The sequence below is a fragment of the Gracilinanus agilis genome, chromosome 4, assembly GCF_016433145.1.
Source record: "Gracilinanus agilis isolate LMUSP501 chromosome 4, AgileGrace, whole genome shotgun sequence".
In the NCBI taxonomy this organism is placed as follows: Eukaryota; Metazoa; Chordata; class Mammalia; order Didelphimorphia; family Didelphidae; genus Gracilinanus; species Gracilinanus agilis.
In genome coordinates, this window is record NC_058133.1 from 395,210,689 (window position 1) to 395,234,828 (window position 24,140).

Below are 24,140 nucleotides of genomic sequence, written 5' to 3' on the forward strand. Positions count from 1 at the left end.
TTAAGGGAAGAACAAAAGAAAAGAGAGTATGGAAAACCTATCTTATACTGCAAAAATATCTCTTTTTTCCCCCATTAGTCTTTCTTGTGTAATATGCCAACTTCAGTAGGAATTGTTTTGAGGTTTGGGGCATGTGGTCTTACTGGGAAAATGAAAGAAAATAATTGCTTCTGGTATTTTTCTGCTAAACTAAACAGAAATGCCTTACTGTTTCCCTTTCATTTAGAACTCTTCTCTCACCTTCTTACCTAAGACTTAGGCATTCACTTTGGTTTTAGGCAGCTAGTAACATAGAGGAAAAGAGAATTGGGCCTAGAGTAAAGAAGGCACAAGTTCAAATTTAGCCTCAAATATTTACCATGTGACCGTAGACAAGTCACTTCTGAAAGAGCACCTACTTTGCAGGGTTGTGAGGATAACTGAAATGATATTTGTAAATCTCTTACTACAATGGCTAATATATAGTATGCACTTAATAAATGCTTGTTCCTTACTCTATTTCCCTAAGAACTCTTTTTTTTTTCTCACAAACTGTCTTTTGAGCTTGTAAGTGTTTTTCATCAAGAATGACTTCTCTAGATATCATAGAACCTTTCCAGGGCCAAAATAGATATCCAAAAGATTTAATTGAAATGAAAACTATAAGCTTATATGACTATGTCTATAACTATGCCATCTATGTGTATCTATTTATCTACTTATCTATGAGACATTTGTTGATGATGAAGAGTACTTCAGCATTCTTGACTATTGTTATCTTTATCTGGTGTTCACACCCAGTTAGTCAAGGTTCATCTTACTGCCTTTTCAGCTTTCCTGCAAAGGAAATACATTAGTTGGATTACCAAATCAAAGTCTGCTATTATAATTCATCTTTCACCTTCATAGATTAGACTAGAATTTGAAACCAGACAATGGCCTTCACAATGTTCATTTATTCATGTTTGTTCTACATAGTGACAGCTAAATAGCAACATTTGACAAAACAAAAAATCAAATCACTTGTAACTATTCAGATGGTAGAACTCAGAGCTTCAAGCAGATTGCCTTGCATGTAGTAAACATTCTTTAAGTATTTATTAAATGGAGAGATGAGAATGGTGAGACATTTTCTAGTAACAATACACTTGAAGGAAATGTCAAAAAATGAGGGTATATTTCAAATAAACATTACAGGTAGAGTGCATAAGGTATTACAATTGGAGTCAGAAAACATAGGTTTAAATCCTGCCTTAGATGCCTTGCCATGGATCATGGGCAAATCAGTTTTTCTGAGAACCTTGGTTTCCTCCATAGGGTGCTTGTGCTATTTATCTCACAGGGTAGTGAAGAAAGTGCAGTAGGAATCTTAAGGTACTATGTACATTTAAATTTTTTTTGTCAGAATTAAACATTGTAGTATTTAAATTTTGATTTAATCTGATATGAAGACTTGTAACATTCTGGAAATGAGTAGTATTTTCTTTAGAATGATTTGCAAAACTATTTCTGAGCTCTATGCTGTTTTACTAGTGATGGTTCTCACTTTGGTAGCATCTTTCATACTAGACTCATATAGAATTTTACCGTTACTAGTTTATCATCATAAAGAATTTGAATATTTCTTTGAGTTGAAACTTGAAGGGAAGATTTTCTTCATTAAATAGTAGCAAGTCATAGAGATAATAAAGCATCTTTCTCTTCAGAAGCAAGCTTTTAACATTGACATGTTCTAGCTACTAAACTTTAATTTTTTTCTCAAAAACTAGATATAAAATTCAGAAGGCCAGTAGAAATGTGTGTCAGTAGACAATCAAATTCCTTTGTAAAAGGAAATGCATAGAAATGAAATACCAGTGTGATAGGTGAATTGTCATTTTTTGAAATTAAATGAAAATTTGAATTGAAATTAATTGAAATACTGAATTTTGAAGTTGAAAATAATTTAAAAAGAAGTTACTTTTAGTTTTCCCTTGAGTTGCGAGCCATTCTTTAGAATTTCTTTGGAATACAATTTTTTTAGTGCCTAAAATTTCATGTGAACCGAGTAGTATATCTCTGTGTGATAATTACTGAAGGGAAGGGTCACTGAAGATGACTTCTCAATGGATTTTAAAGCAATGTGATGTGAATTTAGTAAAATGTAAATCCTGCAGAATATTATATGATTAGAGTGTTATTTTTTAATACCACAAAAGAGAAAAGCAAGGAAAATATAGAATGTTTCAGAAAAATGCTTTATATTGACATAAGAGACATCAAGGCCTTCTTTTTTCACTATCAAATGAAGTTTCGCATTTTTTAAGGATTTAGTTTATTCAATAGAAGATATTTTTTAAAATTTATATCATTGAATAAGTAGTGAAAACCTAAATTATGGTAAAGCAAATGACTATAGTTTTAATTATGGAATATTAGAAGTAAATGAGAATTCTAAATTTTGTGGAAAAATTTGAGGCCTCTCTCTGATTGGTGAGTTGTAAATGCTTTTGATGTATGAATTAATTCTTTCTTAGCCTTTATTCATTTGAAGATATCACATCTTAAAAGACAGGCATTATTTCTGTTGTTGCCATGAGTACTGTTTTTGCTTCTAATATATTATTCATTATGATTACTCTGTGCTCCCATGCTAGATTTACTTTGTAAACCATACCTAGTAAGAGATGAAAGAGATCATACATAGATTATTTGAGTTTAAACCCTCTCTTTCGAACATATCTCCAAATTACTGTGAGTTTTCTTTCTTTCCACTCTGTTTCTTATTTACCTTTTCATGTTTCTCTTGGTTTTTGTGGTTGGATATTGAACTTTCCATTTAGTCCTGGTCTCTTCTGTGCAAATACTTGGAAATCTTCTATCTTGTTGAATGCCCAAACTTTCCCCTGGAAGTATATAGTCAGTTTTGATGGGTAGGTGATCCTTGGTTGTAGACCCAGTTCTCTTGCCTTTCTGAATATCATATTCCAAGCCTTGCGGTCTTTTAGTGTGGAGGCTGCCAGATCCTGTGTGATCCTGATTGGTGTTCCTTGATAGCTGAATTGTCTCTTTCTGGCTTCTTGTAAAAATTTTTTCTTTTACTTGGAAACTCTTGAATTTGGCTATTATATTCCTGGGGGTTGTCTCTTCAGGGTCTAGTGTAGAGGGTGATCTATGGATCCTTTCAATGTCTATATTGCCCTCTTGTAGAACTTCAGGGCAGTTTTGCTGAATAATTTCTTTTAGTATGGAGTCCAAATTTCTATTAATTTCTGCTTTTTCAGGAAGACCAATGATTCTCAAATTGTCTCTTCTAGCCCTGTTTTCTTGATCTGTCAATTTCTCATTGAGATATTTCATGTTTCCTTCTATCTTATCAGTCTTGACTTTGTTTTATTTGTTCTTGCTGTCTTGAGATATCATTGGCTTCTAATTGCCCAATTCTTGTCTTTAGAGACTGGTTTTCTGCTATAATCTTTTGATTTTCCTTTTCATTTTGATCTATCCTGTTTTCCAGCTGTTTGATTTTGGTCTCCAATTTGCTTATCAATTCTTTTGATTTGGGGGCATCTTTTTCAAATTGCCCAATTCTAGCCGTTAGAGACTGGTTTTCCTTTTCAATCTGGTCATTTCTGGTCTTCAATTTGCTTGCCTCGCTTTCCACTTGCGAAATTCTGCCTTTTAAACTGTCCAATCTCTTCCATCTTTCTCATAATCTCAGATTTGAACTCTTCAAGACCTTGTGACCAGTTTTCATTTTTGGGGGGAAGGTTTGGATATGATTACTTGTTTGTTCTCCTCTGCTGTTTGTTCTGTTTGGATTTTTTCTGTGCAAAAGTTGTCGAGTGTTAAAGGTTTCTTCTTGATCTTTCTCTTCTGGGGTTCCTGTGGATGGCTTACCATTTTTAGCCCAGTGCTGTCTCAGCTTTATCCTCACACTCAGGGTCTGTCTGCACTCTTTATGTTCCTGAGGTCTTAGGTCTAGTTGTTCTCAGGGTCAAGCCTCCTGGTGGTCCCCTTGCTTATATCTGTGCCTGAAGCTCCTTTAACAGTCCTAGGGCGCTGCTTCCACAGTCATGCACCCCTCTGCACTGGGTCCCACTCAAGGTCTGCGCCTTGCTCAAGGTCTGTGTTCAAAGTCCGCGCGTTCTTTGGCCTCTTGGGGTCTTAAGTCTTGCTGCTCTCAGGAGCAGACCCTGGTGAGCTGCCAATCACTTAATGGATGCCCCAAACTTGTTCTAACTCTTTTGAGCTGGCTTTGGCACTGTAGGTGGTGTGGGGGGAGGGGGTTGCTCAGCTCGTGTTTTAATGAGAGCTGTTTCACCCCTTTATAGCATGAAAATGCCTGATTCCACGTACCTTCAATGCTGCGCCCTGTTGTGGGGTCCTTTCGTTTGTCTGGATTTGTTTTTATGTCTTCTGGAGGAGTCCTGTATGCTTCGGTTAGGAGAGGTCAAGAAGCTGCTTTTTACTCTGCCGCCATCTTAACCCGGAAACCCCAGCACGATTTCTACCACACTTAATGTGCCATGATAAACCAAACACTGTCAACTAACTCTTGAGTTAATTAACCTCAATGGCATAAATTTTACTTAAGATACTAAAACAAAACAAAACAAAACAAAACACTACCTCTGACTTTTTAACTTATAATGTATTTCAAGAGAGGCAAAGGATGGACAGGTATAGATGAGTTACAGTAGGCTGCACTGGAGGGAATATGCTCTATTTGAGTAATTTTCTTTCTTACTCAGACTGACATTACCTTCAAATTATACCCGATCAATTTTTATTGGTTTAAGAGTTATGAGGAGAAAGGATTTACCTGATGTATCCTTTGATAAAGAGGTTTGATAAGTTAAAACATTTTATATAAAATGTATATACATATATAAATGTAACATAAACCAATGTAACTCAGTATTCAACATTAAACCCACTTCATGGATCCATGATCACCTACATGAGGACGTTCTCTACACTTGTAAATCTATATATGACTTTTAATTCTTTATTATTGCTACTTATATTCTTCCATAAGTCCTCCATTAGGAATCTATCCACTAAACTAACAGGCTGCTTTCTTGATCTAAAAAATATTTTGTGTATACTAATGCAACATTCAAGCTGTTTGTCTCTTATACCTCACTCTTTATACATGACACACCCAACTCCTTTTTGGGTCATAGAAGTCTTTCTTGATGTCTTTTATGACACCACTCTCATTTTTGGAAAGATAGTATAGCTTATACACATCATGTTCTTTTCGAACACTTCTACTTTTGATTTCTTGAGATTTTTGTGTTCTTAGAATTTAAAGTTGTATAGCATCACTCAGATAACTTTAGTGTTAAGTAGGTTTTTTTTCCTATTTTGTGCAAAATTTATTAATTCTGTATAATATTTTATTTTTCCCCACTTTTTCTTGGTATCGGTATCTTCAGTGCTTTGCACATTGATTGGAAAATAGTAGACACTTAAAAATGCTTGTTGATTTAACTTCCCCTGTATTATGTACTATATTATATCCTCAAATTTTCATTTAATGCCCTCTTTTCACATGGTAGGCTTATCTTCCTTGATCAACAGTGGGGCAAACAATAACAATAGTTACCAAAAAAGACATTCTAACATGCTTCTTAATAATATTTTCAAATAAACCAGATATTTAATGTCATCTTTTTAATTAGGAAATAACCTAGCTTTAAGATAGCTTGTGCTATATAAATAGGGGAAATGGTCAAATAGTTTCTTGAAAATATTAAATCAGCATTCTAACTAGAGAAATACCTTTATCTTTGTCACATTTACGGTTTTGAGATTTGCCTTTGTAGAGTAAGTGTCTTAACTCTTAAGTGGCCAATGAGTTTTGTTTTTTATTGGCACAGAGATTTTCATGAGCAGATATTTCTCTTTTCTCCCCTTCCCCACAAAAAAGGTCAATCAGAGTAAACAGACGGCAAGTATAGGTGAATATGTACTCTTGTCTCAAATATTATATTTCAACTTTACCTACCCCTCCCCCTTCACCACAAAAAGGTCAACCAAAGTAAATACAACAAACAGCAGGTGAATTTATACTTTCATTCATTTTGTAATTATGATTTTACTTAATGTTTTAAATTAATATTTTAAAATTTATCTGCACTTAATTTAAAAAATGAAAATTTAAAATCCCTTTCTATGACATAAAATGACACTAATATTTTTAAGAACTATTTCAGATTTGTAAAATCATAAAGTACTCATAAATTAATAGTAATGTTCCTATTGTTTTCTACTTTCTTTTGGATTTGTAAAATCATAAAAGAGCTATATTACATGAAATTTAATTATATTATATCTCTTTAAAAAATGTAATTTAATTTTCTGTTCTCAATTCTCTTCCTCCCTCTCCTTTCCCTTACCCATTGAAAAGGCAAGAAAAATAAAATCAATTAGAAATATATGCATACTCCTGCAGAACAAATTCCTACATTAGCTTTGTCTAGAAAGAAAAGAAATACTTCAATCTACATTATTTTGAGTACCATTATCTCTGTATCCAAAGATAGAGATAGTAACTAGTTTCATCATGATCTTTTGGAATTGTGTTGACCAGAGTTCCCAAATATTTCAAAGTTGATTATCTCTATTGCATTATAGTTAATATATAAGTAGTTATCCTGGTGCTGCTCATTTCACTTTTCATCAATTCATCCAAGTCTTTCCATATTTTTCTAAAACCATCCCCTTCATCATTTCTTAGTAGTATTCCATCACATTCTTATGCTATAATTTCTTCAGCCATCTTAATCGATGGACATCCTCTCAGTTACCAATTCTTTGATAACACAAAAGGAAGTGCTGTAAATATTTTTGTACATGTGTGTCCTTTCCCTCCCTTTAATCTCTTTGGGGTAAAGAACTAGTGTCAGTATTGCAGGGTCAAAGGACATGTGCAGTTTAAAGGCTTTTGGGGCCTACTTCCAAATTGCTTTCCAGAATGTTTGAATCAGTTTACTACTCTATTAATAGTGAATTAAAGGACCACAGCCACTCTGGCACTTATCATTTTATTTTATTTTTTTGGTCAAATTCACCAATCCTTTTACATAAGCAAAATTTCCATTTTCCTTCCTGTGAGCCTATCTAGCTCTTGTTTGGTCATGAACCATATATATTCCCTATCCAGATTTTTTCATGTTCCTCTGATTTGCTTATGTGCTGTAAGAAATAAATGAAAAGACCATTTCAAGGGGACATGGAAATACTTGAATAATGAAGTGAGTAAATGGAAGACGTAGAAATATTTGCATCAGAGACATGGAAATACTTGCAAAGTGAAGTTAGCAAACCCAAGAACAATTTTTATAGCAACCATACTATAAAGAAAAATAACTTTGAAAGATTTAAAGAATTCTGATCAATGTAATGGCTATCCACAGTTCAAAAGTAACAGTGATAAAATATATTGCCACCTTCTGACAGAGAATAGAGACTTATGATGTAGGGTGAAAAACATTTTTAGATTTTGCTAGTATAATTTGTTTTGCTTGTCGGTGAGTATTTATTATAAAGGTTTTACAATTCTCATTTGCTGGAGGGAAGTAGGGGAGAGATGGAAGAGAAGTAAATAGTGTTCTCCCACCTCCCAAAATTAGAAGAGATCAGAAGGAAGACCAAAAGGAATCATAGATAACCAAGATATCTTTGAAAGTTACATATTGAACTTATTAAAATACTTTAAAAGCATAGTAACCATTTAGTATGTTCATGTACCATAAATATTCTACTCATGTTATTTCTTTTCTACAGGGTTTATTTTACTTACTTGGTTCATAAAGTTCAGAATTTCAAATAACAAATTTTAAAAAATCATTTCACTTGACACTACAAATCTCACAAACTGACATCCTCTTCTTCCTAACAAATATACATCTAAAATAAGCTGTTTAAACATGTTGCTTCTATTTCCTTCCCTCCCACCCCATAATGAGGCTTCAAAGTGGATCTTTGTGAAGATGAACACAAGACGGGGAAAAAATATCAAAGAATAAAGTTCACCATCAAGTCCTACCTTATTTCAGCCTTAAAATCCTTAATTCCCTTCAAGCCTCAGCTCAAATTCCACCTCCTACATGAGGCCTACTTATCCTGGTTTCCACACTTCCTGGTGCCATGACAACTGAAATTATTTTGCATGTAGTATGTTACTTTGTATATTTTATATTTATTTATGTATATGCACATATTGTTTCCTAAGAGAAACAAGCTCCTTGAGTGCAAGGAACTGTTTTGTTTTCATCTCTATATTTTTAGGACCTTGCAAAATGGTTACTACATTCTAGGCTTTTAATAAACACTTCCTAAATTAATAAATTGCCTGATTTTTAATTAGTCATAATCTAATTATATTAGATCACAAGTTGCAAAGGACCAATATGCTTTGGTTTTGTTTAGAAATATATTGTTTTAAATCAACTTACAATTTTATTTTAGGTTCTGTTTCTTAGAGCTGGATAAATTTTACATATATGCATATGCATGTATATGTGTACACACAGGTATACATATACATAGAAATGTATGCATATTAAACAGACATGTGTATTATAAAATGTATGTGATATATGAAATTGATACATGTATTATAAAAATATATTGTACCCAGAAACAGTCCTTTACATTTTCTTGGGGGTAGGAAATTTACACCTAGGGTTTCACCAATGAAGGGAATTCTTCTTATAGAAACTTTCTTTGATTCAGATTAGCAACTCTATAGCATTTAGGCCTTGTGATTTACCAGAGGTTACAGGGTCATGTAGCATGCAAAAATAGAACTTAAATTCAAGACTTTAGAATGCCAAGGCCAGTCCTTTATATACATCTTACTTCCTTATGCATATATTGATAACTTTTACATCTAGCATATTCTTTTTTTTTTTTTAAGGTTTTTTTTTTTTATTTTAAACCCTTAACTTCTGTGTATTGACTTATAGGTGGAAGAGTGGTAAGGGTAGGCAATGGGGGTCAAGTGACTTGCCCAGGGTAACATAGCTGGGAAGTGTCTGAGGCCGGATTTGAACCTAGGACCTCCCGTCTCTAGGCCTGGCTCTCAATCCACTGAGCTACCCAGCTGCCCCCTAGCATATTCTCTTTTTTTCTCCTTAGCTACATATATGATTTACAGTTAATCACAAATTTTGTATGTTCTTTCCTGGCCCTTGAACTTATTAGGTCAGTATTTGGTTAAAAAAAAAAAAAAAAAAAAAAAAAAAGCTTGTATTATTTTTTCTTACCACAATCAGCTCCTGTGTCCTGCATCTCCCTCCCCTACTTCTAGCAGAGAAATTGTTTGACAAAAATCTTTCAGAAAGTCATAATTTATCCTTTGCTCCAGAGACTGCATCTATAAAAACCACAGTCTAATGGGTTTTTTAATTTATTAATGCACTGTTTGGATTTTGTGGTATAGTTGTTGGACTAATGGTTACGACAGTGGAGCAAAGCCAAAAATTTCAAACACACTTGATCCAGTGCAGGTTTCATTTTGAAAAATATTAACTAGTACATTTTAACTAACATGTTTAGATAGGTTCTTTATTTTTAAAATTTTTATTAAAAAAAATCCCTTGCCACCCAGCTGCCCCCAATAGATAGGTTCTTAATATTCAACATTCAAAAGTTTTTTATACAGTGGTTTTTGGATTTTCTTAATAATAATAATAATGACCCTTTAAATATCATTGTAATGTTTGCAAAGTGGCGTATTTTTTTTTACCTCATTTGATCTTCACAGTGATTCTCTGAGCTAAGTATTAAAGGTATTATTAACCCCATTTTATAGATAAAGAAACTGACTCTGAGAAAGGTTAAATGACTTAGGTCATAGTCACATTAGAATTTGGATTAAATCAATTCTCTCTTGATTCTAGGTCTTTTTATATAATACCATGATATAAAATGTGAATTATTCCATTATCTACAAAAATTAATTTTATGTTCTATGTTAACAAGTAGCTTTTTACTGTTTTAAAAAGATTGCTGCATAATTTTGCCTTACAAATAAATACGTGGTATTTATTAGTACTGTGTATTGTTTTAGAGTTGTTTTTTATAGTCTTAGAGAGTTGCTTGGTGATCCTGAAGTAAGTTGCCCACATTTTTACAACCAGTTTGTATAAAATGTGGGACTTGAACTCAGATGGTCCTGGCTCGTAGGCCAACTCCCAATCTATTATATCATGCTATAACTTTCAGTTGATGAATTAATAATCATGAACCATGTGTTTTTTTTTTTTGTGACAAGTGGAGATTTTTACTGCAAGAAGCCAAAATTAGATGAATTGAGAGAGGGCTGAATAATGCAATGCCAGTTAAAACAATTGTTGGAGCTCCAAGAAGAATCTACCCACCAGGGATCCTTCAAATTCCCTACTTTTTCCTCAGACCAACAACCCAATGGAAATATAGCTCAGAGAATTTACTTGGAGGAAATCCTAATGAATCACAAGGATCTGGAACTGGCCCTTGATCCAGAATGACAATATGGGAAAATGGCCATATTTAATGCCTTTCCTACCCAATAGGTATCAAGTGAAGAATATAGTATGATGGAATACAACCATCTCAGCTTCTGGTTTTATGACTATGCTAAATTGAGAGTGTATCTGGAATATTTTGTCATATTGATATAGTTCTCTTCCCTATATTAATGAAAGTAAAAGTAGTTCCTGCCAATAAAAGTCTAGGGAAGGTAGAGTGAGAACAGTCAATATAAGGTATGAAACCCAAGCTTTGAGAGGGAAAAGCATGCATTTTCTTTGTATGCAACATGTTTTACTCTAATATCTCTGAGAAGATGAAGTTAACAAGCACCATGTTTCTTATCCAATAAAGTATACTACGCCTTTTTATAAGTCTGACAAAAAATCTTTTTCATTTAAACATAATTAAGATATTTAATTAGGCTGGTTTCAACATATTGTTTCTTCTCTAAATTAATAGCCTGACTAGGATCATAGATTTAAAGCCAGAAGGATCCTTAGAAGTCAATAAATGCAGCTCATTTGTTTTTACAGATGAGGAAACTGAAGTCCAGGGATTTTAAATGACTTGCCCAGGACCACAACAATAAGTAGCAGACCTGGAATTGTAACTCAGGTCCTCTGACTTCAAATATGGTACTTTTTCCATTGAACCACTCACCTTTTTTGGTTATTGGACAAGTAGTGGTCTAGTCATTTTTGATCTTATGATTTGAGAGAAAACTGATACTGTCATGAAAACTTTGTCATACAAATATACAAACCATCAGATTCAAGACATGCAAGTTGTGATAATTATATTAGTAATATGTTCCATGTTATATTTTTAAGTTCTTTTAAATTTTTTCCCAATTACATGTAAAAACAATTTTTAACACTTGTATTTTAAAATTTTGAGTTCTAAATTCTTTTTTCTTCCCTACTTTATCTCCTGCTTGAGAAGGCAAGCAATTTGGTATACAAAATATATTTCCATATTTATGCTCCACATTATTAAACAAACAAAATAACGAGGCAAAAATTTTGTCTCGGTATCCAATTTCTTTTCAGCATTAGGAAAGATCCAAGAAGAAGCAATGGATATAGCCCTTAGAAATAACTAAGAAAAGAGTAGAGATGGTATCTCAAATAAATTAGAATTTTCAGACTATTAGCTGAACTCATCTATTGGCTTAGCTTCAATGATAGTCGTGTAGTCCACTACTATTGAATTGCAGTGAAGTACAAAATGACTTTAGCATGACTTCTGAAATTGCTTTTCAATTTTTAAAAAAGTTGCAGTGTTTATTTACTTGGTAAATCACAAAAGCACAGAGACAGAATGCAAAAAGCAATGCAATCAAGGTATCTTACTGTGATTACACTGTCTCTGCAACTGCTATTTGAATGAAATATCTTGGCCTTATAGTTCCGTAATGTTTTTAAGTAGACAGAGGTCTGTTCAGCCCATTTATTTGCTATGACAGATCTTAAATGTTGAATTATTTTATCAGTATGGAGACATAAAGGCACCATATTCATATACTTTATGGTAAAAAAATCCAACAGCCAAACATACCATTCCATTTAGAAATGATATATTTTATTTGACTCCTTAATTACAGACTCAGTCTCATTCCTTCCTGTAAAAAAAGAAATTAAGTGCTTGAGTTGTGTCCACTGGTACTTAAGGACCCTTGTGTGAATAGTGTTGAAGTAATTTTTGGGTCAGGAAGGGTAAAACCAGGAGGAAGTGAATTTCTGAAAAGCATATAGCTAATAATGTTTAGTTCTTGATTTCCTTATTATTCTTGGTTCTGTTGATTATTTGCATTTAACTGGACAATCTGGTAATAAGATATTTAGTAGAAATTTAAAATGTTATAGACTTTTGAAATAACCATTAAAGATATACACTTAATATTGCAATTCTTCTGTAATTTGATGACTAAATATTTATGGACAGTTGTTAACCCTGAAGGTCTGTGCTATTTACTATAGAATCTTAAAAAAATATGTTAATAAAGAATCAGAAGATTTTTAAACTTGGGAAAACTTAAAATGTATTTCCTTAAAACTTTTAGCACTGATATTTTCTAAGTTCAAGCAGTTCCTGACCTTTAAATACTTGCACAATATTTATACATAGCATGCTCTGCCATGCTATCCCCTCTGCATCTTCCCCCTCAAATTTCCTACCCCAAACAAATAAGAACAAGTGAACTCTTGCCTCTAATTTCAGAGGAGCTACTGTGGAAAAACAAAACAAAATTTGGAGCTTTTAGAAAATGGTAGGTTTAGAAGTCCTGAAAAGGAACATGAGATTAAAAGACGACCAAAGCTGCCTTTATGTTGCCTGCCTATGTTGAAGCCTGCATCCAAAAACATCTTAGAGTTTTTTGCCTGAGTTTTTTCTATTTCATTTTGTTAGGTTAAAATTCTACAAAGGACTAACCCAGCTTGGACTTACAAGCATTCTGTTAAGGGTGCAGAAAGGTTAAGAAACTACTTTTCCCACATTAGTATCATTTCTATTCATCTCTTGTACCTTATGTTTTCTTTGGAATGAACACAAATAATGCTGGTCCTGTGATTTACTTATTTATAGATCAATTAATTTCATGGGAACTTAACATTTATAACATTTCTGTGGGGAAGTAGGTTATTAAATCTCAGACAACCAACAATGAAGTTTTCATGTGTCTCAAGGATTCAAATAACTGTGAAAATGAATTTTTTTTAGTGAAATCTTTTCAGGAAAATACTTGGTAAGATGCTAGTAGTGTTGAACTGAAAACTGATAGGCAGAGAACTTTGAAACATATAATTGTTAATTAAATTATTATTTAAATTCTAAAACTCGGCATGTCCTTCCAAATTTGCCTACTTTCTGAAGTGACCTGTTACTATTGAAGCCCCTTATTGCCTTCCAGTCCCTAGATTTGCCTCTTTCCATTCACACTGCTAGACACCTCACTTGCACAATAGTATTCCATCACCATCAGATACCACAGTTTGTTCAGCCATTCCCCAATTGATAGACACCCCCCTCATTTTCCAATTTTTTTGCTACCACAAAGAGTGCAACTATAAATATTTTTGTACAAGTCTTTTTCCTTATTATCTCTTTTGGGTACAAGCCCAGCAGTGGCATGCCTGGATTAAAGGGCAGGCATTCTTTTAAGGCCCTTTACCCATAATTCCATATTGCCCTCCAGAATGGTTAGACCAATTTACAACTCTACCAGCAGTGTATTAGTGTCCCAATTTTGTCACATCCTCTCCAACATTTATCACTTTCCTTTGCTGCCATATTGGTCAGTCTGCTAGGTGTAAGGTGGTACCCCAGAGTTGTTTTAATTTGCATTTTTCTAATCAGGAGGGATTTAGAACACTTTTTCATGTGATTATTGATAGTTTTATTTCTTCATCTGAGAACTGCCTATTCATATCCCTTAAACATTTGTTGATTGGGGAATGGCTTGGTTTTTAAAAAAATTTTACTTAGTTCCTTATATATTTGGGGAAATTAAACCTTTGTCAGAGTTTTGTTACTAATTTTTTCCCAGTTTGTTGCTTTCCTTCTAATTTTGGTTGCATTGGTTTTGTTTGTACCATTTTTCTTCAGCCTGTTTTATTTGATTTTTAAATTTCTTTTTGAGCTTCTCCAGGGCCTGCATCCAATTCCCTGTTTTTTGTTCGTTTGTTCATTTTTTGAGACTTTACTTGATGTTCCCTGTATCTTGTCTTCCTCCATTAGTTCTGTTATTTGGTCCTCACCCCCATAAAAGCTTTCAATTGTTACTTTCTTTTTTATCTTCTTTACTCATTTTATTTACTTTTAAACTTTTATTTATTTTTCCTGCCCTGTGGATTATAAACTTGTCCCTTTGTTGATTTACTGAACCAAAGTGTTTCAGCTGCTGTGCCCTGAGGCCAAATCTTCTCTTTTCTCAATCCTCTGCTGGTGTACTAGATTCAATCAGTTGAACTAACCCACAGAGCTAGGGTAAATTCTTCACTGTAGCCAGTAGGGCTGCAGGTGTCCAGCCAGGTAGCTCTCCCAAGTTCCTCCCTACTAGCTGTTGTCAGAGTCCTGGACCTTGAGTGGTGAGTCAGAGGCATTCCCTTGCAGCTGCAGCCTCTGCCTAAGGCTCTCACAACCAGCCCAGACTTAAAATTTTTTTCCATGTTTACATATTTCATTTTCTTTCCCTCTTCTCTCCCCTCTTGGATCCAATAAGCATTCCCACTGGGTTGTATAAATGTTATCATTTATGCCTATTTCCATATTATTTATTTTTGCAATAGAGCAATCTTTTAAAATCAAAACCCCCAAATCGTATATCCATAGAAACAAATGATGTCATTTTTTTCTTTTGTGTTTCTACTCCCACAGTTCTTTCTCTCAATGTGGATAACATTCTCATAAGTTCCTTGAGATTGGCTTGTATTAGCAAAGTCTATTACATTGTATTATTCCACAGTGTTTCACTTTCTTTGTATAATGTTCTTTTGGTTCTGCTCATTTCACTCTGCATAAGTTCCTGCAGCTTCATCCAGTTCATCATTTCTTATATCACAGTAGTATTCTTTCCCCTTCATATACCATAATTTGTTCAGCCATTTCCTAATCGAGGAACACTTCCTCATTTTCCAGTTTTTTGCTACCACAAAGATTGTGGCTATAAATATTTTTGTACAAACATTTTTCATTATTATCTCTTTAGGGTACAAACCTAGTAGTGGTATTGGCCAGCCCAGTCTTATAGCAGGACTGAGGGCAGATCTCAGCCTTGTGATTGTGGGAGGGTGTTCAGCCAGCCCTTCTCTCCCCTATCCCATGAAAATAGACTCTCTGTGCCTACCTTTCAAGTAGGAGACTCCTGTGACTACTTCTTGTTGGATTTGGATTTCTGTTTTCTTTGAAGCACATTTTAACAATCGGTATGGAAAAATTGTCAGAGAGATTTGGGCTTTCAATGCTCCTAAGCCACCATGTTGGCTTTGCCAGATCTTACTATTTAAATATGAGAACAAGTAATAATGGAAAAAAGATTTTGCTATTATTTTTGTACACTGACTATAAGTTGTAGATAGAAAGCTTGGGGTCCTTGATGAGTTTGTCATCAGACCCAGTGAAACTGCATTGTATGGTTCCAAAAGACTTGGCAGATATAATTGCTGAGCCATTGTCAAACATCTATGAAATACTGTGGAGTATAGGAAAGGTACTTTAGAACTTAATAAGGTAAATATACCAATTTTGAAAGAAAAAAGGAGAAAATATTTTATAAATTACAGGAAAAGGAGCTTAATTTCAATAAGTTTTTTTATTTTAAATAGTATTTTAGGGGGCAGCTGGGTAGCTCAGTGGAATGAGAGCCAGGCCTAGAGACAGGAGGTCCTAGGTTCAAATCCGGCCTCAGACATTTCCCAGCTGTGTGACCCTGGGCAAGTCACTTGACCCCCATTGCCTACCCATACCAATCTTCCACCAAGGAACTAATACACAGAAGTTAAGGGACATGTGAAAACAATTTTTAACATTTGACTTAAAAAAATTTTTTTATTCCAAATTCTTTGCCTCCCACTCTGAGATGGTATGCAATCTAACTTGTATCTTACTTGTGCAATCATGTAAAACATTTTTCTATATTAGTCATTTTGTGGAAAAAAATTCCAACAGAAACAAAAAAAATGAAGAAAAAGTGAAATATAGTATGCTTTGGTCTGCATTCAGACTATCATCATGAGTCTAGAACATAATGTTAAGGATATGATTACTAATTATAGTATCAGTGATTTAAAATTGGATGGGACTTCAGAAGCTATCTATTCCAACTCCCTCATTTTAAACATAACTGGGGCCCAGGAAGGTTTTAACCTAGAGTCTCTTTTGTACTAATTGTCAGAATAGGGATTTAAATCTAGGTATTCTGACTCCAAACTCAATGTCCTTTTCACTGCTCCATGTTACTTTACCTAACGTAGCCTTATGCCTAGTAAAGGAATCCTTTCTACATCTCTTCTCAAGAACACTTCTGGTATTAGGGAATATCAACAGCTACAAGAACAACAACAAGAAGAAGAACATTGACAATGACAACAATAACAACAATGATAAGAACAACAAGAGCAAGAACAAGAAGAAGAATGACAACAGAAACATCAGAGATGACAACAAGAATGACAGGAACAACGGAAACAAGAACAACAAAAACATTGATGACAAAAAGAAGAAAAACAAGAACAATGACAACAAGAATGAGGAGAACGACAAGAACAATAAGAATAACAAGACCATCAGCAATAAGGACAAGAAGAACAATACAAGGATACCACCAACAGCAATAAGAACACCACCACCACCAAGAACAAGAAGAACAGGAAAGAGAAGAAATTACTGAACGATAACAACTTAAAATTTCATGACAGTGTCTGGGAAATTAAGTTTTGACCCTAATTGTGATCCTAGAGAAGAATATATTCATAAAAAAAGGAGGCTACTATTATGATTTCTGAAAAAGACTACAGCTTGTTCTTTTATCTGTTTGAACAGGAAGGTTTCCAAATGTGAAATCACTCTTTCTAAATGTTCTGTAAAACTTAGTGATCTGGTAAATGATCTGTTTATTAATTCCCTTTCTAGTACTGACACAATAAATAATCTAGAGCAACAGCACTTCTACAACTTAATAGAAACACACTGTGCATTTATTGAGGAAAAAGATACTAACAGGTTAAATAAATTCAGGCTGTTGGTTCTGTGTATTTACTCTGTTCCCAGATATATCTGCTGAACTTTCAATGTTTTCCATGTTACAAGTAATTAGAGTTGCTTTGAATTTTTTTTGGAAGGGTATGTCTTCCTAAGTTAAAATGTGCTATTTTTATTATACATTTTGACATCAGATTTTTTAGGTAAAGCTTTTAATTTGGAAATAAATTTTCATTTTGTCCTTAGTAAGCAATTAAATTCTTTATAAAAAGGAAGTATATGATTTTCAGGCTTCAAAATAATAGATGCAGTTTTTAATATCTGCCTATGAAAACATAAGCTCTTAGCTAATCTTTTACATTGAATAGAAGTTTAAACTATAAGGAATTTATTGTCTCAAAAAAAAAAAAGAGTTTCATTGTTAAACATTCATGAAGAAGACCATTGTTGGAAAGTGTCCATATCTGGTAAAATAAAAATGAAATGAAATTTTTACATGCTAATCCTTAAGAAATTAATTTATTAGATACGATTTTAAATATACATGTCAAGTACTAAAGAGCTCAGTGTTATGGGGGTTACAGAGTAAATGACTAACATAGTCCTTATTCTTAAGGAAGTCAGTTTAGTACAAATGTATTGTTGTTTTTTTTTAGAATAATAACATTTTGTTCTGGGAAAGGTCTTTGGGGTTTTTGTAGTCCAACTTGTATTTCTCAGTTCTGGAAACTTATTCATTTTTCTCATCTACCAAAATGCAAAAACAGAAATCACCCTTATCTCACATATGTTCGTGTACATTCATAGCCCATTTGAAGTCCTAAAAAACTAAAAACTAAAACCACTGCCTCAGGACATCCTAAAGTATTTATAAAGTTAAAAGTTGTAAAGTACATCTAAAATATTTATAAAGTTAAAGAGAACTACCATGTCTTATAGACCAATTGTTGGTGGGCATACAATTCAGAGAACATACAGAGAACTGTATGTAGGCTTTGAGGTTACCTTCAGCTCTTCAACAGACTGTTCACTTAAGCTAGTTCTTAACATCTCTGCTCTTCCTAGTTTGTGTTTAAAAAAATGAATATATATTTTTCTGGGTCTTAGAGAAATTGATGATATAAATGGATCTCAGAGATAGTATGGATGGAGGAGGGATTATATGCCCAGGCCTAAGCTGGTTGTAATTGATGAGGGAGAAAGCACACTCTCTTCTCGCAGTTGTTAGTATAATCTATGCCTCTCCTCCCTGACAAGCTTGATTGGATAAGCTTGTCGGTTATCCCCTTCTAACAGTTTGCCATGGCAGGGAACCCCTGAAAGGTTGTGTGGATGGTTAACCTCTCTAGGTCCCAACCTGAGGTTGGATTAGATGTTGGTAAGGGCTATTGATTAACTATTGGATAACGATATGAGTGCATATTGATCTCCCCTTCCCAAGGGCTTTGGTATAATAACCACTCAGGAAAGGTACTTGATGGTAAACTCTGTATCGAATCTATTGATGGGGTAAGGAAACAAGGTAATAGGATTGAGGATTTAGGAACCCTATTGCTAATTATTTGGCTATTGATCTAAGTTGTTGATCAAGGTCTGGAGATTGCTAGATTTGTAGAAACTGGAGGTTCTTCACCCTCTCTCTAACTCTGACCTGACTTGGCCACAGCCAAGCCAGATTTCAGACCTACCCTTTCACCCTTCACCTCCCACCTTCCCAAGTACCTGCTCCAATCTGAGCTCCTTTGTCTTGTCACTTGGGGTATTTATAGGGCTGGGGCCAACTGTTTTTTGCCCTTGGCTCATGGCACCTGGGTACATTCCGATGTTCTCAACTGCCGGTCCTATCATTCAAAGTGGCATCCATCTTGTCCTGGATAATGATTTTAACATTTGTCAAATGAGAGTTCTGTTTTGGATATGATTGAATTTGAACACCTTAATAACAATTACATTTTAAACTTAAAATCACTACTAGAGTAATAACACTAATTTAAACTTGTACTTGGTAGTTGTATTAGTGAGAAGCCTTTCTTTAAAATTTAAATGGATTTGTGATCATATCAATGCATGTACTCCTTAAATGCAGCTTGCAATCCATCCATGCCAGCTCATCTTATTCTCTTGTAAATCTGCCACAGGAGATATATACAAAGTTCTGGAAACTAACTTTCTCTAGTTTTCTTGACTTCTTGTGGCTTCTAGTGTTTCATGTAGACTGGCCATGGGTAAACTCTGGTCATCCTTACTACAAGTCTAGCACATCTATATGCCTACATATTCTTTTATAAAATTTATTTTCTTGATAAATTTTTTCACCACCTCTTTTGTTTTCTAATAGTCCTTTTCTACTTAACACACCCCCTAAATCCTCTCTTATAAAGAATTAAGTGCTCACTATGTGCCAGACTCTGTGCTTATACATTTAGAAAGCAGAGTTAAGTAAAATAAACTAACACAGCTCCTGTGTCTGATAGCCTATGTAATAATTTATGCCTTGAGTCTGTCTAATGAAAAGAGGAAAGTGTATTTCATTATCAGTTCTTTGGAATAAAAATAAGACATTGTATATACTTTCAATTTTTATATCTTTTAGAGTTTTTAAAATTTATGTTATTGTAGTCATTGTGTTATATTCTATTTCTGCTTCTTTGTTGTGCATCAAATGTTGCAAACAACATTTGAATGTTTATTCAAATCATCTCTTTTTTGCCATTTGTTAGAGCTCAGTGATATTCCATCATATTTTTGTACCACAATTTGTGCAGCCATTTGTCACTCAGTTGGACACCTTCTTTGTTTCAAGTTTTTTTTTGTTTTATAAAAATTTCGATATACATAGGACCATTCTTTCTGTCATTTTCTTTTATGGGGTATAAGCCTTATAATAGGATCTCTGGGTCAAAGGATGCAAAGTGTTTGGTTACCTTTTTTTTTTTGTCTCTCTCTCTCTCTTGTCTAGGCTAGAAATGCAACCTCACCACTTTATCCCATTCTGATCAGCATGGGAACTTCTACCTGCCCCATTTCTGACCTGGCCCTAATTTGTTCCCCACTAACCTGATGGCTCTCCTGTTCTCAGGCACTCACTATATTAATGCTGTACCTATTATGGACACTCAGTTGGTTTAGTCCATTGCAGCTCAAGATGTCCATGAGCCTCAGTTTCCCTGGTAATAGGAATTACAGAACTGTGTCAGTATAACTAGTCTAGTTGCTTTTCCTATAAAATTTCAAGTTGATTACCAGAATGTTTGGACCTGTTCACAGATATACCAATAGTGTATTCACAAATCAAGCCAGCTATGGCTTTTTTTCACATATAACCTTTCTCAATTTAATAAGTGTAACTTAGGATTATTTTAATTTGTATTTCTCTTCATATTGGGTGTTTGAACCTTTATCTTTATTGTTAATAATCTATATCATCAGAGTAATTTTTAAATGGCTTTAACTATTTGAGTCATTTTTTGTTTATATCTACAGATTCTGGAACTTTTCGAAGCCTAATCCTCTCCTAGAAACTGTGGAGCATCATACAGAGTTTACATGTGGGCTAGATTTAAGTCTACATAGCCCAACTCAGGTAATGGATGTGATATATTTTCTTTTCTTCTCTGAGGTAATGAATTACCTTAATGAGTTACAGTTAGTGGTGTCTGTCATTATCACCAACTGTCAGGTGGTTGTCATGGCTTAGGAAGATTCTAGCAAAACATTAGTCATTTTGATGTATCCATGAATTTAAAAAATGGGCATTTTTATCCATCTTCTGGAAGAAAGTTTGAATTAGTGGAAAAATGAAGTTTATCAACATAGGATAAACAATTGATGGTTTCATCATTTTGGATACCCAAGCAACCACTGTAAATGACAGTCTCTCCACATCTAGGTAGACAACCTCATGAGTTGTTACATTATAAAAAATTCATCAACTGGTAATTAACTCTCTGATGATGAACCATTTTGAAGTTAGCTAGGATGAGCCTCAAATAATAGACTCATAGTGCCTTTCTGGGTTTGTAAGATGCACCAAAGCTACCATAGTCTCTGAGATTTATGTCACCTTCATTTCACAATGTAGCATTAGAAGAGGATTTTAGGAGGAAACACAGCTGGAATAGCAGAGGAGCAGGAGAAAGTATAGCTGAGAATGCCAAAATAGTCCTTCACAAAGATCCAGAAAATGTACAAAATTGAGTTGGGAAATCAAAGGAAAAAAAATCACAGCAAGTCATATTTCTAGCTGAGGTCAGCATTCAGAGATATATACAGAAGTCTGTGAATTCTAGGAATGGGGAATCTAAACAGGGGAGTGAAATTAAACCAACTCCAGAAGAGATTTTAGATCTATATAAAGGGGCCTAAACTTGTGTATCATTCAAGAACAGGTACACTCTGGGAGCTCTGTTGTTCACTACTCATTTTTAGTTCATAGCAGTAAGTCAAACTGAGACAGAAACAGCTTGAATAAAGGTTTTTTTTTAATCTTTTTAACAGCTAAAGTTGATTTTTAAAATCAAGTCAGGATACTAGAGGGAAAAAATGGTAAAATGAAATGAGAGATATGAAAGAAAAAATTGTAAAAAGAATAACTTAGAACAAGAGATTTAAAAAAACTTTACCTAAACTTGAAAACTCCCTGTAAATTATAATGGACCTAAAGATTCTATGAGACATTAAGAAATCATAATTAAAAGTCTGAAAAAAGTAGGAGAAAACATAAAATATCTTATAGCAAAAAAAACTGACCTAAAAATAGAGGAGAGAAAAATCTAAGAAACTCCTGACTATCTAAAAGCCATGACCCAAAAATAAAGCCTAGAAATCATATTTCAAGAAATAATAAAACTGCCTAGTTCTCTTAGAACCAAAGGACAAAGTGAAGATAGAAAGAATCCACTGGCCACTTCCTTAAATAAATCCCAAAATGAAGACTTCCTAGAAGGTTATAGCCAAAGTCCAGACCTTCCAGGTTAAAGAAAAAATGTCCTACAAGCAGACTAAAAAAAATAATTCTAAAACTGTCAGGATCATGCAAGACTTTGATGTCACTACTATTAAGGAATGTATTACTTGGAGTACAGTATTGTGGAATGCAAAAGATATAGATTTATAAACAAAAATAAGTCATGCAGGAAAACTCAATGTAATCCTATAGGGGGAGGCAGGAAATAGAATTGTAGTGAAAATAAAGAACTTCCAAGCATTTCTGATTAAAAAAAAAAAAAAAAAGACCAGACCTACATAGAAATTTTGAAGTTCTAACACAGGATTCAAGAGAAACATAAAAAGGTAAACACAAGAAAACAATTTAAGGGACTAAAACAAGATTAAACTATTTGCATTCTAATGGGGAGAGATGACATGTGTCCCCTTACACTTCTGCCATCAGCAAAGATCACAGAGGAAATACAATTAGAAGAACTGGAAATAATTCTCATTAGGGAAAATTATTGCCTATGATTTGGATGTGTAGGTAAAATCTATACAAATGTGAAGGAAAATATGGGAGGAGTGGGCAACACTTGAACTTTGATCTCATTTTAACTGGTCTAGGAGGGAAGGTATAAACACCCAATTGGATACAGAAATAAGTCAATCAATAGTGAAACAGGAAAAAGAGAAAGAGAGAAAGAAGAAGGATCATGGATTAGGACAGTGATGGGCAAACAGATGTGGGGGTGGGGTGGGATGGGGTGGGGTGGGGGGCCTGAAATGTTCTATCAGGCCCCTGGTGACATTATTCCTAATCTGATGAATACAATGAGTAAGATACAATACAATGAAACTTTGAAAGAGTTGCCTTAGAAACAGACTGACAGATGAGCATTTCCTTTTCTTTGGCCCCCTCTTTAAAAAGTTTGCCCATCACTGGATTAGGGGAGAGGCTAGTCTTAGGCAAAACTAACTTACTGGGGTGGGGGGTAAATTCTGGAGAGGCTTCAACAAAAAGAAAAATGAGGATAGGAATTTATTGGTGGACTTGGAGAAGGAAAGAAGAGGACAACAGTACAGAAGAAAGTGACATCAATATTAGAGCCAGATATTACACTCACTTCTCTCCATGCTCTAGAGAGGGGACAAGAAATTTAAGAAAATAGATTATAGAGAAATGCACAATTAAGAGTTACAACTATAAGTGTGAATGGAATGAACTCACCTATAACTCAGAAAAGAATAGCAGAATCCAAATGGTATCTAGTAGGACTTTTTATTTTTTTTTACAAAAATTGACCCATGTATGAATGCACAGAATTTCAGAGAGAAAATAGAAATATTAAAAGTATCTTTTATAGACCATAATACATTAATTTTATGTACAATAAGGAGCTGCTAAAGAAATGATTGCCCTACTAGATCACTGCTTTATTGTGGTGGGGCTTGTGTAGCTCAATGAAACTATGAACTATGCCATGCAGGGTTACCCAAGGTAAGACAGGTCATAGTGGAGAGGTTTTTCCTGTAGTAATGTATGGTTTCAAGAGTTGGACTATTAGGGAAGGTAAGTGCTGAAGAATTGATACTTTTGAATTTTATGCTGGAGAAGATTTTCAAATCAGTTAATACTTTACGAGATTAATTCAGACTATTTATTGAAAGGTCAAATATTGAAAGTGAAGCTTAAATATTTTGGTCATATATTGAGAAGACAGGACTCACTGGAAAAGACATTGATCTTGGGGAAGATTGAAGGCAGAAGGAGAAGATGATGGCAGAGGATGAGATGGATAAATAGTGCCATTAAAACAACAAACATAAGCTTGACAGACTTTGGGAGAAAGTGGAGGATAGAAGGACTTGGCATGCTATAATCCATGAGTTCTAAACAACAAAAGAAATGATTATACTATAAAAAATTAAAAGTGAAACAGATCATATATCTCTCATAGCTATGGGAATGAGATGTATCCTTAATCAACCAAGAGACAGAAGCAATTAAAAAGGATAAAATA

At 34.0% G+C, this 24,140-nt stretch overlaps 1 protein-coding gene across 1 annotated transcript in view; it reads left to right on the forward strand.

Moving 5' to 3' along the window:
• The window catches only part of PEX7 (peroxisomal biogenesis factor 7), a 95,118-nt gene that overhangs the window by 47,146 nt on the left and 23,832 nt on the right, over positions 1-24,140 (forward strand). Inside the window, exon 9 of the mRNA XM_044677089.1 lies at positions 20,671-20,770. Coding sequence (XP_044533024.1) covers positions 20,671-20,770 — 100 coding nt within the window. The remainder of the gene's footprint in view (positions 1-20,670; positions 20,771-24,140) is intronic.